The sequence below is a fragment of the Odocoileus virginianus genome, chromosome 3 (genome assembly GCF_023699985.2).
Source record: "Odocoileus virginianus isolate 20LAN1187 ecotype Illinois chromosome 3, Ovbor_1.2, whole genome shotgun sequence".
NCBI classification, from domain to species: Eukaryota; Metazoa; Chordata; class Mammalia; order Artiodactyla; family Cervidae; genus Odocoileus; species Odocoileus virginianus.
In genome coordinates, this window is record NC_069676.1 from 56,942,250 (window position 1) to 56,960,109 (window position 17,860).

At 41.4% G+C, this 17,860-nt stretch overlaps 1 protein-coding gene and 1 long non-coding RNA gene across 11 annotated transcripts in view; one reads left to right on the forward strand and one right to left on the reverse strand.

Annotated features, from left to right (window-relative positions):
* ABLIM3 (actin binding LIM protein family member 3) overlaps positions 1–3,236 on the forward strand; it is a 127,862-nt gene extending 124,626 nt beyond the window's left edge. Inside the window, exon 24 of the mRNA XM_070465625.1 lies at positions 1,111–3,236. Coding sequence (XP_070321726.1) covers positions 1,111–1,224 — 114 coding nt within the window. The 3' untranslated portion in view covers positions 1,225–3,236. The remainder of the gene's footprint in view (positions 1–1,110) is intronic.
* LOC110143728 (uncharacterized) overlaps positions 1–17,860 on the reverse strand; it is a 109,156-nt gene that overhangs the window by 14,468 nt on the left and 76,828 nt on the right. For 8 of the 10 annotated variants that reach the window (XR_011486907.1, XR_011486904.1, XR_011486908.1 and 5 more), the window contains exons 3-4: positions 17,081–17,154; positions 13,533–13,942 (exon numbers count right to left, since the gene is read on the reverse strand). The exons of 1 other annotated variant lie outside the window; for it this stretch is intronic. This is a non-coding gene — a long non-coding RNA (uncharacterized lncRNA). The remainder of the gene's footprint in view (positions 1–13,532; positions 13,943–17,080; positions 17,155–17,860) is intronic. One more of the 10 variants, XR_011486905.1, reaches the window with a different exon arrangement.

A 17,860-nucleotide genomic window follows, 5' to 3' on the forward strand; every position in this document is an offset into this window, starting at 1 on the left:
AGGAGAAAAATAAGGGTGAACGTACATATGAGCATGATACAAATGCAATATAGGTAACTGGTGGTAGTATTAAATACTAAGTACCAAAAAAATCAACTCAGATGTATAACCAGTGATATCTAACAAAAGTATCAAAGTTACCTTTACCTAAAGAAAGTTTTGGAAATGTGGCAAAAACATTCATTCACAGTGACAATAAGCCAGAGAACTGGCTAATTGTTATGTGACTGTACACATACGTCTCGTTCAATTTCCTTCAATACCTGATGAGCTAATATAACTGGCAACAAGAGCAAGTGAATGCAGTAAGCTTTCAGGCAGGATACAGGCTATCTAATTCTCTATTTAAACAAAATCATAAATTTTATTTAAAAAATAAAATTTCAGACCTCAACCTCCAGAAGAGTTTCAAGAATAGCAAAATAAGGATCCATTTATCCTTCACCAACTGTTTACATTTTGCCACATTTTAAGTGCCATATATTTCTAACTCAAAGCTTAGAAATAAAAGTTGTATCAACTTTCAACTCTTCTCAGAAAGGGCAGGAGAGAGGACAGGCAGAAAGGGGTTAAAAAATCCACTAAGACATGAAGAACAATGTTTCATTATGTGGCATACTTGTTTTCATATAACAAAGAGTATGGTATGGAGAAATCAGGAGAGGAATTTTTTTTTTTCCATTGACCTAAGAAAAACCTTCCAGATTTTTTTTTTCTTCCAGATTTTTTTTGTAAACTTATTACTAAGAGGAAATACACCCTAAAATCTTGGACATGCCTCCTTTTTTGTCCAAGGTAGACAGCAGTAACAGTGCATGGAGCAGGGATGCAGAAAGGGGAGGCCAACCGAGAGGCACTCAGGTAAAGCAGAAGTCCCAGTCTTGGGTAGAGGAAGCTTCTCCAGCCAGATCAACTACAGAGGTCCCTCCCAGCAAACACTCACTCACACAGTCATCCACTCGACAGATACTCATCACACACCCTCCGTGGGTCAGACACTGTGCTAGGCACAGCTGAACCAGAGGAAATGTACAAGAACCACTCCTGCCTCCACCTGCCTCTCACATCTTCAAGTTGTTCCCTCTCTTGTCTCCTCCCCTCTTCTTCCAGCGCCATCTGTCCCAGGAAGAGTTCTACCAGGTCTTTGGCATGACCATCTCCGAGTTTGACCGGCTGGCCCTCTGGAAGAGGAATGAACTCAAGAAGCAAGCCCGGCTGTTCTAGGCAGAGGCTCTATAAATATATATGCATTTATATAAAGATATATGTAAAGTCTCTATACTGAAGCTCGGTATAATCCTCTTGTGTAATGGGACACACTGCCTGCCGTGAGACTTGCCTTTCTGTATTGTCAGGCAAGCCCACATCATCAAGATATTTTTATGCTCCTTACTTTCTCTTTTTTAAGTGTAATGGGGTTTGGGAAGGAATTTGCGGGGACTCCCATCCTTTTACTGGGGAGCCTTTTTATACTGAAACATCTGTCCTGACTTGAGTCCCCCAAGGTCCAACTCTCTTTCCTAAAAGAGGTGCCTGAAGGAGTCTTTCTTCTCTCTGCTTCTCGGCTCTTTTCCCCAACCTCCAGGGAGGATGCTGACCCTGCAGTTTTCACACTTCACTGGCCCCAGAGGGGCCCTTCTCAAGGAGGATCCACAGTGTTCTCCCCAAGTCACTGAACACCTTTGAGAGCCCTGAAGAATTTTCTTATCACCCCCACTAGGACCTCAGTGCTGTCTGGGGGTGATGCAGCTAGAAATGTGGGTTTCACGTCTATTTGTTACAGAAATAAACAGAAGTGGATAGGGCCTTGGCCTCTCCTCGCCTCTTCAATCCTCCTTCTATCCTTGATCCTCACCTCTCTCTAGTCCAAATCTATGACTCATGGTAGGAAAAGAAAAAGCACTTCCCTTTTCTGCATCATTACTTCCCATGGCCCCATGCCTGGCCCCTACGTGAAGAATCAGAGGGAGAAAGTGGGCTCCGGGAGCAGGAGACAGAGCAGGACACCTGTTAGTGCTGGGGCTGCAGGACCCCTTGGGACCCTCCCTCATTGCTCCCAAAATCTCCTGACCCTTCCCCCTTAGGAGGAGAGGCCCATTTTCGCAGCCTGTATTTTTCAGCCTTACTACAATCTATGTGCCTGACAACTCGCCACAGGGCTAATGTTCCCACCATGGCTCCAACCGAACAACTAGACAGACAACCTCTAACACACACCTCCAAAGGTAATACAGACCATGTCCTAAAGAAAGCTTCCTGGCCTATGTTGTCTGGTTTCTGGGTTGGTAGAGCAGCCCAACCACACCAACCACCAGTCCTTGGCTCCCACTGCAAAGTTCGCCACGCTTCATGGGGGAAACTTTTGAAGAATGACTGCTTATGAGATTCCAAAATGGAGCACTGGCCAGCATCGCTCACAGTCATCCTGATTTCCCCAGTGGCTGCCTTTCCTGCCTCCTGGCCTTCTGAAACAGGGGTGAAAGTTTAACCATCTCTCCTCCCCTCCCCAAATCTGCAACCATGAGTTGGTGATGGTGAGGTCTGTTCCTTCCGGAAGATGGCTTGAGTCAGACCACGGAGGAAGGATAAAGAAGTGGAAATGACAGTTACGACTCTCAAGAGGTTATGTGTTGTGGCAAATGCAGAACTGACTTCAACTCAACAAACCCTCACTGAGCACCTGCTGATGCTGAGCACCTGCTGTATACTGAGCACTTAATGTGGTAGGGCAATGGGAATACTAGAATGGTCAACCTGGGGCCCAATCTCAGGGGCATGCCTACTAAAAATGGGTGTCATAAGGCATGTACTCAAACATGACAGATGTGAGGCAGAAAGTGATAGGAGACAGTATGAGAAAGTGTGTATGACGTTACTAAGAAAGCATATGCAGCTGGTGCAGACCAAGGACAGCTTTCTGGAAGAGACTGCATCTGAGCGAAGTTCAGGAAGGATCTCTGTAAACTGGGAGGAGACTGTAACCTGAAAGGGTGATAGGATGAAGGGCCAGAAGGGAGGTCTAATATACTCTCATTTAAAATGTTCACCTTTTCTACATCTTCTCTTTTTTGGCCAATGTCTTTCAACTGTCCTGACCCTTTCAGAAAAGTCCCCAGCCAGACACAATCATTGAAACTGCCTCATTATCACTGGTTGAGAACTTGGAGAGATTGAAGGGCTTTTGTTATTGTTGTTGAATATCTTTGTTTCCCATAAATGCACATAATTTAAACCCAGACTTGTGTCCTTCTGTTGTTTCTCATGTGAGTGGAAATGAGTGACACGGGGAGAGGCTGAACCATGCACATTTTTCAAAATAAAACTATCAGAGAGAAGCCCTCTCTTGGACTCAATTTCTCCTTTGATAAGAAAAGCTGACCAGGTAAGCATTACCCAAACTGTTTCCTGCAGAATGCAGGGTCCTAGAGGATAGAAGAGGATGTTGCAATAATAAATAGGTTCTATGATAAAAAAAAAATGATGGCAGTAAGACCCAGGTGAGCTGACAATTTCCAAAAGGTAGTGAACCTAGAGATGGGGAAGCACGGTATCAGAGTTCTCATCCTCAGTAAGCCAGACACCACCCACCTCTACACTTGACCTCATCTGAATCAGTGTTGCAGTTACTGAGAAACACAAAAGGAGATCAAGAGTGGAACATGAAGTTTACTTCCCTAAACATATGCATCAAAAATACATCTAAGTGTTGAACAGTTCTCAAAGGAAACCGACTGAAAACTGGCAGAAGAGCTCTTATACAACCAAAGCTACAAGAAAGATCTCCATACAACCAGGTAGGACAAAAAAGAAAAATAAGGCATCAGGAAGGGGTCAGCACCCCTGGGAGGTAGTTATGAAAGAGGAAAGGTTCTCTCACCCTGAAAACTGCCTTTGCCAGCTGGGAAGTCCACCAGCACAGACAGGGAGCTGAAGGGGCCTGGTCTCTGCTTGCAAGGAGTTTGTGTGTGCTGGTTTGCTAGCGGTCAGGGCAAAGAGGGACCAGCACTTGATGGCTACCATGACCTCACACTGTCAACCCAAAATGCCATCTGGGCAGGGCTGCAAGTATGCACAGCAGCTAGGTGCTGAAACCTGGCCTTCAGCAGATGGCCCCTGGGAGAGGACTCAGTCCAGCTGTGCAGAGATTACCTGCAATGTGATCTGGGCCTCCACTCAGTGTCTGCCACAGGGGCACAGTCCACCGTAAGACCCCCCACTGTCAGCATGCTCCAGTGGCGGTAGACTTTGTGAGCCCGCGCATGACAGAGGTGAGGCTGATGTCGGACCCAATTATCAGGGCTCCATTTCAAGGAGTGGGCCCCAGAGCCAGTCCAGCATCACTGGACTGTGCCGGTGTGCACACTAGATAGCACGACCAGTCACACGACCCCCCTGGAGAGGAGAACGCAGTTGTTCCTTTTCCAGTGGGTGCACTCCAGTCCTGCCTACCTCACACCACAGCTTGGAGTCACATCTGGGGTAGACAAGTCCTGGGAGAGTCCTATCGCCGAGACAGCCCAGGTGCTAAACGGCAGCACAACCACCTCGATTCCTGCAGCCACAATGCCTGGCCCCCAGTACCTGCCTAACACTAGGTCTCAGAAAACCACAACAGAGAAAGGAACATGGCCTTGGGCTGCTCCTAGGCAAAACCAAGGACACCTGCACAGGTGGTGCAGAGATTCTCTGTGACAGTGTGGGCCTCACTTGCTTCAGCACTCAAATCCTTTGGGAAAGAGCATGCACTTAAGGGCAGGGCAGCCTTACTGAACCCAATCATCAGAGCTTCTACTTCAACAACAGGAGAGCAGACTCCACTCCCGACAGGGCTGTGACAGCCACAGAACTAAGCAGACGACTCCCCGCACTTTCCAGTGCACACTCTGGTTACCACAACACCAATCACACCCACTACCAAAGTAATAATTTCCACTCCGAAAAAGACATGGCTGGCATTCGTACCAAAAATAATGAACTCTGGAGAAGGAAATGGCAACCCACTCCAGTATTCTTGCCTGGAAAATCCCATGGACGGAGGAGCCTGGTAGGCTACAGTCCGTGGGGTCGCAAAGAGTCAGACACGACTGAGCGACTTCACTTTTGCCCAGGATTCTGGGCAAAATACGATTGAATCTGGATTCTGGCTAAATACGATTCCACGTTTGTACTGGTGTCAAGATACAGAGGCCAAGGTTCTTAATTTCAACCTGGAAGAAATACTAATAGCCACCACTTATTAAGTGCCTGCTGTGTGCCAGGCTCTGAACTTGGTGCTTCATATACATTATTCTAAATTCTCACAACCAGTAAGGTAGCTGTTTTAATTCCCATTTTATAGAACCCCAAACTAAGTCTTAAGTGGTGTGCCTAGAGCCATGTGGCTAATGAGTCTTAAAGATAAGGTTTAGGCGGGTCCCTCTGCTTTTTCTGCTAAGCTACACAAGCTCTATTCATATCAAAATCTTCCAGAGTGCAAATATATTCTGATTTATTCCAGGCTACTGAAAGCTTTCACAGTATCTCAGTAGCAAATGAATTGCTTTATCCTAGACACTGTCTCAGTGGTGAATTTAATAAAATATTCTTGTATGCTGTGGAAATTTTGCCAATATAGTATTTCGTCTAGTGACAGGTTTTTATGGGTGCTTTTAGACAATCTAAAAATTAGCATATGTTTTTAAGATTTATTATTTTAGGAAAACTTGAAGGTTTCTACAACATATTATTTCACTTGTTCACATATGAAGGAATCAAGATTATTGTATTTGAATTCTTTTCTTCCTGGTGGGTTAATGTGAAAAGAGGTTGGCTGATTCCTAGAACTCTGTCAGCTCTGAAATAATCTCCAGGTCCTGGTTGAAACATTCCACGTTGATTCCTGGGAAGGAAGCTTGTTGGCTTGGCCACCAGTGTCTGGGGCCAGTCAGTGTACTGTGAAGGGGCATCTGTTGCTCCTTGGTGAAATCTACAACCACTGTCTATACCAGACAGTTGCATTGCTATCAAGTTTCATACCAAATATTTGGAAGAATGGTACTGAATCTATAAAACCAGATCTCAGTTTTTATTAAATTCATGGAAAAGCTAATATATTTCAACATAATTACTGCAACTAGCTAAAGTGATCACATTTTAATTTATTTTAATGTAAATATTTTTATGTTACTGTTCTGAGCCAAATTCTAAAGAAAAAATAAATTATTTCCTTGTGGAAAAAAAAAAACAAAAATAATGGACTCACACCATCTACACAGGGACACTTCCACATTAAAACAGTCCTTTGAGACCACAGTAGATAACTGTCTTTCCTAAATTTACAGAGATAAATTTAAGTAAAGTGGAAAAGAAGAGGAACTATTCCCAATTAAAAGAGCAAGAGACAGACCCACCAAGAAAAAAAGAGAAGACTCAAATCAATAAAATTAGAAATGAAAAAGAAGTTACAACAAAGAAATACAAAGGACCATAAGAGACTACTATGAGCAACTACATGCCAATAAAATGGACAACTTGGAAGAAATGAACAAATTCTTAGAAAAGTATAACCTTCCAAAACTGAACCAAGAAATAGAAAATATGAATAGACCAATCACAAGCACAGAAATCAAAACTGTAGCCAAAAATCTTCAACAAATAAAAGCCAAGGGCAAGATGGCTTCACAGGTGAATTCTACCAAATGGTCAGAGAAGAGCTAACATCTATCCTGATCAAACTCTTCCAGAAAATTCAGATGAAGGAAAACTCCCAAATTCATTCCATAAGGCCAACATCAGCCTGACACCAAAACCAGGCAAAGATGCCACACAAAAAAATAAAATTATAGATTAATATCACTGATGAACATAGATGCAAATATCCTTAACAAAATTCTAGCAAACAGAATCCAACAACATATTAAAAAGATCACATATTATGATCAAGTCAGATTTATCCAAGGGATGCAAGGATTCTTCAATATATGCAATCAATCAATGTGATACACCATATTAATGAACTGAAAGATAAAAACCCTATGATCACCTTAGTAGATGCAAAGAAAGACTTTGACAAAATTCTATACTCATTTATGATAAAAACTCTCTAGAAAGTAGGCATAGAAGGAACATACCTCCACATAATAAAGGCCATATATGACAAACTCACAGCAAACATTATCCTCAATGGTGAAAAACTGAAAGCATTTCCTCAAAAATCAGGAACAAGACAAGGGTGCCCACTCTTACCACTATTATTCAACATAGTTTTGGAAGTCCTAGCCACAGCAATCATAGAAGATAAAGAAGTTAAAGGAATCCAGGTTGGAAAAAAAATATAACTCACTGTTTGCAGATGATATGATTCTCTACATAGAAAACTCTAAAGATGCCACTAGAAAATTACCAGAGCTAATCAATGAATACAGTAAAGTCTCAGAATATAAAAGTAATACACAGAAATCTCTTGCATTCCTATATACTAACAATGAAAAATCAGAAAGAGAAATTAAGGAATCAATCCCATTCACCATTGCAACAAAAAGAATAAAATACTTAGGAATAAATTTACCTAAAGAGACAAAAGACCTGTACGGAGACAACTATAAGACACTGATGAAAGAACTCAAAGATAACACAGAGATGAGGTGATATACCATGTTCTTGAATTAGAAGAATTAATATGGTAAAAATGACTATACTACCAAAGCAATTTATACACTCAATGCAATCCCTATCAAATTACCAACAGTATTTTTCACAAAACTAGAACAAATAATTTCACAATTTGTATGGAAACACAAAAGACTGCAAATAGCCAAAGCAATCTTGAGAAAGAAGAATGGAACTGGAGGAATCAACCTGCCTGGCTTTAGACTATACTACCAAGTTACAGTCATTAATACTGGCACAAAAACAGAAATACAGATTAATGGAACAATACAGAAAGTCTGGAGATAAATCCATGCATCTGTCGACACCTTATCTTTGACAGAGGAGGCAAAACTACACAGTGGAGAAAAGACAGTCTCTTCAACAAGTGGTGCTGGAAAAACTGGTTAACCACATGTAAGAGAATGAAATTAGAACACTTCTAACACTATACACAAAGGTAAACTCAAATGGATTAGAGACCTAAATGTAAGACCAGAAACTGTAGAACTCTTAGAGGAAAACATATGCAGAACACTGACATAAATCACAGCAAGATCCTCTATGAATGGAAATAAAAACAAAAATAAACAAGTGGGACCTATTTAAAATAATATAAACTTAAAAGCTCCTGCACAATGAAGGAAACTATAAGCAAGCTGAAAAGACAACCCTCAGAATGAGAGAAAATAACAGCAAATGAAGAAACTGACAAAGAATTAATCTCCAAAATATACAAGCAGCTCATGCAGCTCAATACCAGAAAAACAAACAACCCAATCAAAAATGGGCAGAAGACTTACACAGGCATTTATCCAAAGAAGACATACAGATGGCTAATAAACACATGAAAAGATGCTCAACATCACTCATTATTAGAGAAATGCAAATCAAAATTACAATGAGGCATCATCTCACACTGGTTGGAATGGCTATCATCAAAAAGTCTACAAACAACAAATGCTAAAGAGGGTGTGGAGGAAAGGGAACTCTCCTACAGTCGTGGTGGGAATGCAAACTGATACAACCACTGTGGAGAACAGTATGGAGATTCCTTTAAAAACCAGGCTTAAAACTCCCATATGACCCAGCAATCCTACTACCGGGCACATGCAGTGAGGAAACCATAACTGAAAGGGACACATGTACCTCAGTGTTCACCGCAGCACTATTTACAATAGCTAGGACGTGGAAGCAACGTAGATGTCCATCAGCAGATGAATGAACAAGGAAGTGGTGGTACATATATACAATGGAATACAACTCAACTATAACAGATTTGAGTCCATTCTAATGAGGTGGATGAACCTAGAGCCTATTATACAGAGAGAAGTAAGTCAGAAAGAGAAAGACAAATATCATATATTAACACATATATACAGGAATCTACAAAAACAGTACCAGAGACCCTGTGTGCAGGTCAGTAAAGGAGACACAGACATAAAGAACAGACTTTGGACACAGTGGGAGAAAAAAAGGGGTGGGATGACTTGAGAGAATAACATTAAAACATATACATCACCATATGTAAAACAGACAGCCAGCGGGAGTTTGATATATGATGCAGGGAACCCAAAGCCCGTGCTCTATGACAACCTGGAGGGATGGGGTGGGCAGGAAGGTGGGAGGAGGGTGGGAGGAGTCACAGGTATGCCTATGGCCAATTCATGCTGATGTATGGCAGAGGCGATTACTATATTGCAAAGTAATTATCCTCCAATTAAAATTAATTAATTTAAAAAGAACAAGAAAAATCACCTGAAAGAACAAAACAATAAAACAGACCTCTCCCAAGTTCAAGAAGGAGGTAATAAAAATGCTAAAGGAATTAAGAAAGATTATCAACAGAAATCCACATTACTGTAACAAGGAACTAGAAACTATAAAGAGAAACCAATCAAAACTAGACAACTGAATTGCCAAGATAAACACTAAGCCAAAAGCAATGAATAAGACAAAGACACCATGAAAAAAGAAAATCACTGGGCAATATCACTGATGAACATAGATGCAAAAATCTTCAACAAAATAATAGCAAGCCAAATCCATCAATACATTAAAAGGATCATACACCATAATCAAATGGGATTTCTCCCAGGGATGCAAGGAATTTTCAATATCCACAAATCAATCAGTGTGATACACCACATCAAAAAAAATTGAAGAATAACCATATCATCTCTCAATAGATGCAGAAAAACCTTTTAACATATAATAGGAACTCTCCAGAAAGTAGACATAGAGGAAACATACCATAACATAATCACAAGCTGGAATCAAGATTGCTAGGAGAAATATCAACAAGCTCAGATATGTAGATGATAGCACTCTAATGGCAGGAAAGCACAGAGAAACTAAAGAGCCTCTTCAGGAAGGTGAAAGAGGAGAGTGAAAAAGTAGGGTTAAAACTCAACATTCAAAACACTAAGATTATGGCATCCTGTCCCATCACTTCATGGCAAATAGATGTGGGAAAACAATGGAAAAAGTGGCAGATTTTATTTTCTTGGGCTCCAAAATCACTTCAGACAGTGATTGCAGCCATGAAGTTAAAAGATGCTTGCTCCTTTAAAGAAAAGCTATTTCAAATCTAGACAGCATATTAAAAAGCAGAGACATCACTTTGCCAATAAAGGTCTATATAGTCAAAGCTATGGTCTGTCCAGTAGTCATGTACGGTTGTGAGAAGTGGACCATAAAGAAGGCTGAGTGCCAAAGAATTGATGCTTTTGAACTGTGGTGCTGGAGAAAAACTCTTGAGACTCCCTTAGACAGCAAGGAGATCAAACCATAGAAATGGAATGGAAATCAACCCTGAATATTCATTGGAAGGACTGATGCTGAAGCTCCAATACTCTGGCCACCTGATGCAAAGAGCCAACACACTGGGAAAGACCCTGATGCTGGGAAATATTGAGGGCAAGAGAAGTGGGTGACAGAGGATGAGATGGTTGGATGGCATCACTGACTCAATGGTCATGAGTTGGAGCAAACTCTGGGAGACAGTAAAGGACAGGGAAGCCTGAAGTGCTGTAGTCCATGAGGTCACAAAGAGTTGCACGTGACTTTGCAAGTAAACAACAACATATATGACATATATGTCATATACAGCAACTTACAGTTAACATCATACTCAACAGCAAAAAGCTGCAAGCATTTCCTCTAAGATCAGGAACAAGACAAGGATACCCACTCTTACCACTTTTATTCAACATAGTTTTGGAAGTCCTAGCCACAGCAATCAGAGAAGAAAAAAATTAAAAGGAATTCAAATTGCAGAAGCAGTTAAACTGTCACTGTTTGTAGATGGCATACTATGCATAGAAAATTCCAAAGATGTTACCATAAAACTACAAGAACTCATCAATGAGTTTGGTAAAACTGCAGATTACAAAATTAATACACGGAAATCTGTTACACTTCTATACACTAGCAATGAAAGATAGGAAAGAAATTAAGGAAACAATCCCATTTATGGCCACCTCAAAAAGAATACCTAGAAATAAATCTACCTAAGGAAATGAAAGATCTGTACTGTAAGACACTGATGACAGAAATCAAAGAGGACACAAACAGATGGAAAGATATACCATGTTCTTAGACTGGAAGAATCAATATTGTCAAAATGACTACACTACCCAAGGCAATCTCAGATTCAGTGCCATCCCTATCAAATTACCAATGGCATTTTTCACAGAACTAGAAAAATTTTAAATTTATATGGAGACACAAAAGACCTTGAATAGCCAATGTAATCTTGAGAAAGGGAAATAAAGCTGGAGGAATCAGGTTCCTGGACTTCAGACTATACTACAAAGCTACAGTAATCAAAACAGTATGGTACTGGCACCAAAAAAAAAAAAAACCCACAGAAATATAAATCAATGGAACAGGACAGAAAGCCCAAAAATAAACCCATGCATACCTGGTCAATTAATCTACAACAAAGGAAACAAGACTATACAATGGAGGAAAGACAGTCTCTTCAATAAATGGTGCTGGAAAAACTGGACAGCTCCATGGGGAAAAAATAAATAAATCAAAATGTTCTTCAGTATCATACAGAAAAAATAAACTCAAAGTAGACTGAAGACCTTAATGCAAGACTGGGCAGTATAAAACTCTTAGAGGAAAACAGGCAAAACACTCACTGACAGAAATTGCAGCACTATCTTTTTCGATCCATCTCCAAGACTAATGGAAATAAAAACAAAAACAAGTGGGACCTAATTAAACTCAAAAACTTTTGCAGAGCAAAGGAAACCATAAACAAAACAAAAAGACAACTCACAGAATGGGAGAATATATTTGCAAATAGTGCGACCAACAAGGGATTCGTCTCCAGAATTTACAAACAGCTAATGAGGCTTTAACAGCATAAAAACAACCCAATCAAAAAAATGGGCAGAAGATCTAAACAGACATTTCTCCAAAGAAGAAAGACAGATGGCCAAGAGACACATGAAAAGATGTTCAACATCACTAATTAATAGAGAAATGCAAATCAAAACTACAATGAGATTTCACCTAACCCGTCAGAATGGCCATCATCAAAAAATCTATAAATAATAAATGCTGGAGAGGGCATGGAGAAGAGGGAACCCTCTTCACTGTTGCTGCAAATGTTGATTGGCACAGTCACTATAGAGAACAGTATGGAGGTTCCTTCAAAACTAAATGTAGAATTACCATATGATCCTGCAATCCCACTCCTAGGCATATATCCAGAGAAAACCATAATTCAAAAAAAGCAAATGCACCCAACGTTCACTGCAGCACCATTTACAATAGTTAGAGACATGAAGCAACCTGAATGTCCATAGACAGAGGAATGGATAAAAATGATGTGGTACATAAATACAATGGAATATTAGTCATAAAAAAGAATGAAATGTTGCCCATTGTAGCAACACAGAGGGACCTAGAGAATATCACAACATGTGAAGTAACTCAAAGACAAATATTATATCACTTATATATGAAATATTAAAAAATAATACAAATTAATCTACTTACAAAACAGAAACAGACTCACAAATATAATTTTAAAAAACACTTAAGCTTATCAAAAGGGAAAGGGAGTTGGGGGAAAAATAAATTAGTAGTTTGGGATTAATAGACACATATTTTATACATAAAATAGATAAGCAACAAAGATTTACTGTATGACACAGGGAACAACTTTAATACCTTGTAATAACCAATAATGAAAAATAATCTGAATATATATAATTGAATAACTTTGCTATATACCCAAAACACAATATTGTAAACCAACTACACTTCAATTTAAAAATAATCATAGTAATAGTCCCTCATTATTTAGTAAAGTGTGCCAAGTTCTTTTTTATTACTAAACTTTTTACTTTGTATTGGAGGATAACTGATTAAATGCGCCAAGTTCTATGCTAAGGACTTTCCACCCATCATCTCATTTAAGCCTCTGTTAACAACCCAAGAGGTATCATTATTCTTACCTGCATCTCATGGAGGAGGAAACAGCTTTAAAGAGGATGCATAAGAACTGTGGTGGTGCCAGGAGCCAATTCCTACCTCTCTGACTGAAGAAATCAGTTCAACCACTCTTATCAGGTAGGATGCTTTCAGTTGCAAGTAAAGAGTACCTTCTTAGGGACCTCCCTGATGGTCCAGTGGTTAAGAATCCACCCTGCAATGCAGGGGATGCAGGTTCGATCCCTGGTTGAGGAAGTAAGATCCCATATGCCTCAGAGCAACTAAGCCTGAGTGCCACAACCACTGAAACCACATGCTGAAAAGCCCACATCCCAGAGCTAGAGAATCTGTGCACCACAACAAAAGATCCCCCCATGATGTAACGAAGATCCTGCGTGCCACAACTAAGAACTGATGCAGCCAAACAAATAAATATGTATTTTTTTAAGTACCTTCTTAAAAGTGGCTTCAACAATGAGAACACATTATCTTGCCAACTAGAAAGAGGTCCCAGGTGCAGGGCTAGTCAATTCAGCAGCTCCGTGATACTGTTGGAAGCCCAGATTCTTGGCATCTGGTTCTTTGCGTTGCTCCACTCCACTATCCTCAGGTGTGATTCCTCAGGTTAAGAAGAGGCTGCTGTGGTGCCAGGCATCATGTCCTCCCACAATCACACTGAGAAACAGGACAAATTCCCCTTTGTGTGTCTCTTTTAAGCAGACAAACCTTCCCAGAAGTCCTTAGTAGGCTTCTCTGCAGGTTCTGCTGGCAGAGCTACAAAACCGGCCCATGCCCTTGAAGCAAAAACAGCTGGTATCTGTTCTTTGCATTTCAGACTCAACAGTGGGAGGTTGATGCCCTGCTGATAAAGAAGAAAGACAGGGAAGACAGGGAATGGCCCCTGGGTTAAACGATGACAGGGTTTCAACCACAGTCATTCTCTCCCCTCAGAGAATCACAATGCACGTTACAAGTTCTATGAAGTTCTTTTTGTGACATAACTAAGAAATGTTAGACTTACTTTATTTCATCCATTCTAAGATATAAACTTTTTTTCACATTTTGACATCTATGATGATGAGATGTGGCTTAAAAGGAGCTCCTTTCCTGACTTCTCATTCTATGATTCCTCTAAGTATCACCCCCATCATAGTCCCTTGAGACAGGTGGCTAAAATGTGTAAAAGGAAACTCAAGGATGTTTCCTTGCCCCCTGGCTACACACACTCAGAAAATATTTATTTATGGAGCATCTGCTGTGAGGCAGCAGCACTGAGGACACAACTGTGTGCAAGTCAGGTGTGAGCTCTCGTGTAGCTCTAGTCTTAAAGAGGAAATACGACTGTAAACAAGTGAACAGAAAAAGATGGCACAGGAAGTTAACTGCCACAGAGACACAAATAGGGCACCAGAAAACAGGAGCAGAAAGGAACTCACTTCATGCTCTGACTGAAGGATGCCAACGAAGTACCCAAGGGAAAAGAGGGGATGGGAGCATTTCAGGCACAGAGAACAGTATATGTTAAGGCACTGAGGTGAGTAAGAGCTTGATGTATCTAGAACTAAAATACGATGGAGAGACGCAAAGGAAGGGTAGCTGGAGGGCAGGCAGAGACCAGAATATTCAGAGGGACTGGAAGGACACCTCTCAATCACGCAGGCTACATGAAGATCGTCTGGCTTGCACTGTGGCTGTTACCTACCAGAAGCAGGGAGAAATGTTCTAAGTCTAGGTACTCAAAGTGTGGTCCCCAGCCAGCAGCACTGGATTCACCAGGGAGCTTGTGACAAATGCAGAATCTCAGGCTCCACTCCCAACCTTCTCAATCCAAACCCATATTTTAATAAGACCACGGGGTGCTTCGCACACATAGTGAAGTTTGAGCAAGTGCTGCTTTAAACCATCTTTCTATTTTGGACAGGGATGGCAACATTTTGTGTCTGACTTCCTGAAGTTCTAGAAGGGAGCCCTTTCCTTGCGCACATAACTTCTCTGGACACTGGAGGGCAATCTTACATTAATAAAGCAGAACTCAAACTAGGGGCCACAGAAATCACAGAAGGTTAGAGCTTAAAGACAAGGCAATGGCTGCATTTTGCAGCCACAGAAACAGGCCCACTGAGCATTGAGCAGAACAGGACAAGCTGCCAGCTCTCCTGCGCCCAGAGCTGTTCGTCCTCACAAGGCACCTGGTGCGGAAACCCGGGGACCGGCTGTGGATGGTGTCAGCAGCTGCAGCTGGCCACTGAATGAGCCAAATGTGGAGAAGAAGGGCTTGGAATTCAAGGGCAACAGACTACTGCTAAAATTCACAGCAATTATGAAGTGAGTTCGCAGAGTTATGCCGACTCTGTTAATGCCCCATGTGTAATTAAATTTTAAATACTTCATTCCACATCAGATGTCAAGTTGCTAAACTCTTGATCGCACAGTGATAAACATCTGCTTTTATGTACAGAGCTGTGAGCCACTGCCAAGGTATTCAGAAGCCCTAGAGCAAGACTAAATAAATAAAATCCAGAAGCCGTGACAACTAGGGCCAGCCTCATCACCCAAGCATCCACATGCCTCTTCACCTGGCCTCCAATGTGATTTTTGGCACAGGGGCACAGGCAGAAAAGCCAAAGGCCTGCAGTCGCACTCATGGTTAGTCCTTGAGGCAAATTAGGGCCAAGTGTTCAGATGAATCAGGTAAAAAAATTAAGGTGACATCTATGCCCATGTCCAAAAGTGTCTTCTCCCTGGAGGAAACTGTCCTAGTGTTTTCCAAATTTCAGCCACTCAGACACCACCTCCACAATTTTCATCAGATTATCTACTAATATTTACTTAATGCTCTTTATGTGACAGTCTTCTTTCAAATGATTCATTCCTGACTTTTCTATTTATTGGTATCAAATAAGGACCAACTTTATGCTTTTAACACAAACTCAGATCAATTCATAACTCTTCAAATATGTTGGCCTGAGTCACATCTAAACTTACCATACATATTCACCACAAGCCTGAATTTCACACTTTGCGAATTATTGTTCCCTCTGGCATAAGTGAGAGCAGGGGGAAAACATGTATTCCCTCAGTCTCTTCGTGATGACTGTTCTTTAGGAAACCAAAGGAAAAAAAAATCTGAAGATGCTTCAGGGAAAAGAAAACACAAGTACTCTGACCATCAAGCAGGGCCGAGTTAACCCCACCCCACCTCAGGGAGCCAAAACTCTCATATTCCACAAGCCCGTTCCCAGGACGTCATGTCCAAGGACTTCCTGTTTGCTACGGTTTTCACTGGGTGCAACTCTCTCTGCGGCTCTGGGCTGTGAAGACCCACCGACTCAGGCGCCACTGTGAGCTGTGGCAGAAACACGACAGCACCATGGCTAGACTCAGCCTCCCTGAATACTAACCTCAGTCTCCATTTACCTGGGAGGGTATTGGGCTCAAGTCTATCCCCCAAAATTTATATGCTGAAACCCTAACCCCAAGTCCCCTAGAATATGGCTATATTTGAGATAGGGCCTTGAAAGAGATGATAAGTCAAAATGAGGCCAGGAGGATGGGCCCTATTTCCAATCTGACTGGTGTCCTTGTAAGAAGAGGAGATTAGGACATAGGGAGAGATGCCAGGAATGTAGGTGCACAGAGGAAAGACCATGTGATGAGGCAGCAGGAGCGTCACCACCTGCAAGCCAAGGAGAGAAGCCTCAGAGGAGAGTTAACTGCTGACACCTAGCTTGGGGACTTCCAGCCTCCAGAACCAGAAGAAAATAAATTTCCATTGTTTAAGCCACCCAGTCTGTGGTATTTTGTTACGACAACAATAGCAAACTAATTCACCACATGAAATGAGACTTTCAAAACAGGAGTAACAGCACTTATTTCATTAGATGGTAAGGACTGAATGATGTGCTTCAGGCACAGTACCTGGCTGCAAGGGGGGGGGGGGGGGGGGGGGGGCGGTTTCTCAGCACCTCCCTCATTCTTAGATCAGGCCCTTTACCCTTACCTGAATTCCCACCAGCAGTAAAGGTGTGCAGCCCTGGAGCCTTGGGGCCTTCTTTGACCACCTGAAGATGGAAACTGAACAGAGGAGGGTGGAGTCAGGAGAGGAAAGAAAGTAGCAACCTCTTTGTGCTCCTGAATCTGAGCTTATCTCTCTTTTTTTTTTATGGTTTTGGGTTTTGTTTTTTTTTTTTCATTTATTTTTATTAGTTAGAGGCTAATTACTTTACAGTATTGTAGTGGTTTTTGCCATACATTGACATGAATCAGCCATGGATTTACAAGTGTTCTGCATTCTGATCCCCCCTCCCACCTCCCTCCCCATCCCATCTGAGCTTATCTTAAATCCAACTTCACCTTTCAAATCCCCAGTTACCTTCTGAGTTAATAATTTATTAATTCCTTTCCTGGTTTTAGCTGGTTTGAGTTGTTATTATATCACTTGCCATCAAAGGAGTTGTGACAAACACACTGGGTCCCAGAGTGAATTAATAATATCAGCTTTGCTGTGTGAGGGAAATCACATGATCCCCATTTCAGTAGTGCATATATCATCTCCTGCAGGAACAAGAGATGGGCCACGTGACTCACTAGGGAAGCATTTGTGAGATGTCAAAATGTGCGTCAGTCATGAGAAGTGCTTGAAGGGCCTAGACCAAAGGCCTTCTTGCTCACAAAGCCCTCCTGTGGATAAAGACTTTATTGTCATACAAAAGAAATGCGCCCAAGACACAGGTCTTGCCTACTTGGATCAGGAGAAAGCAATTTTCCTTCTGACAAAGTA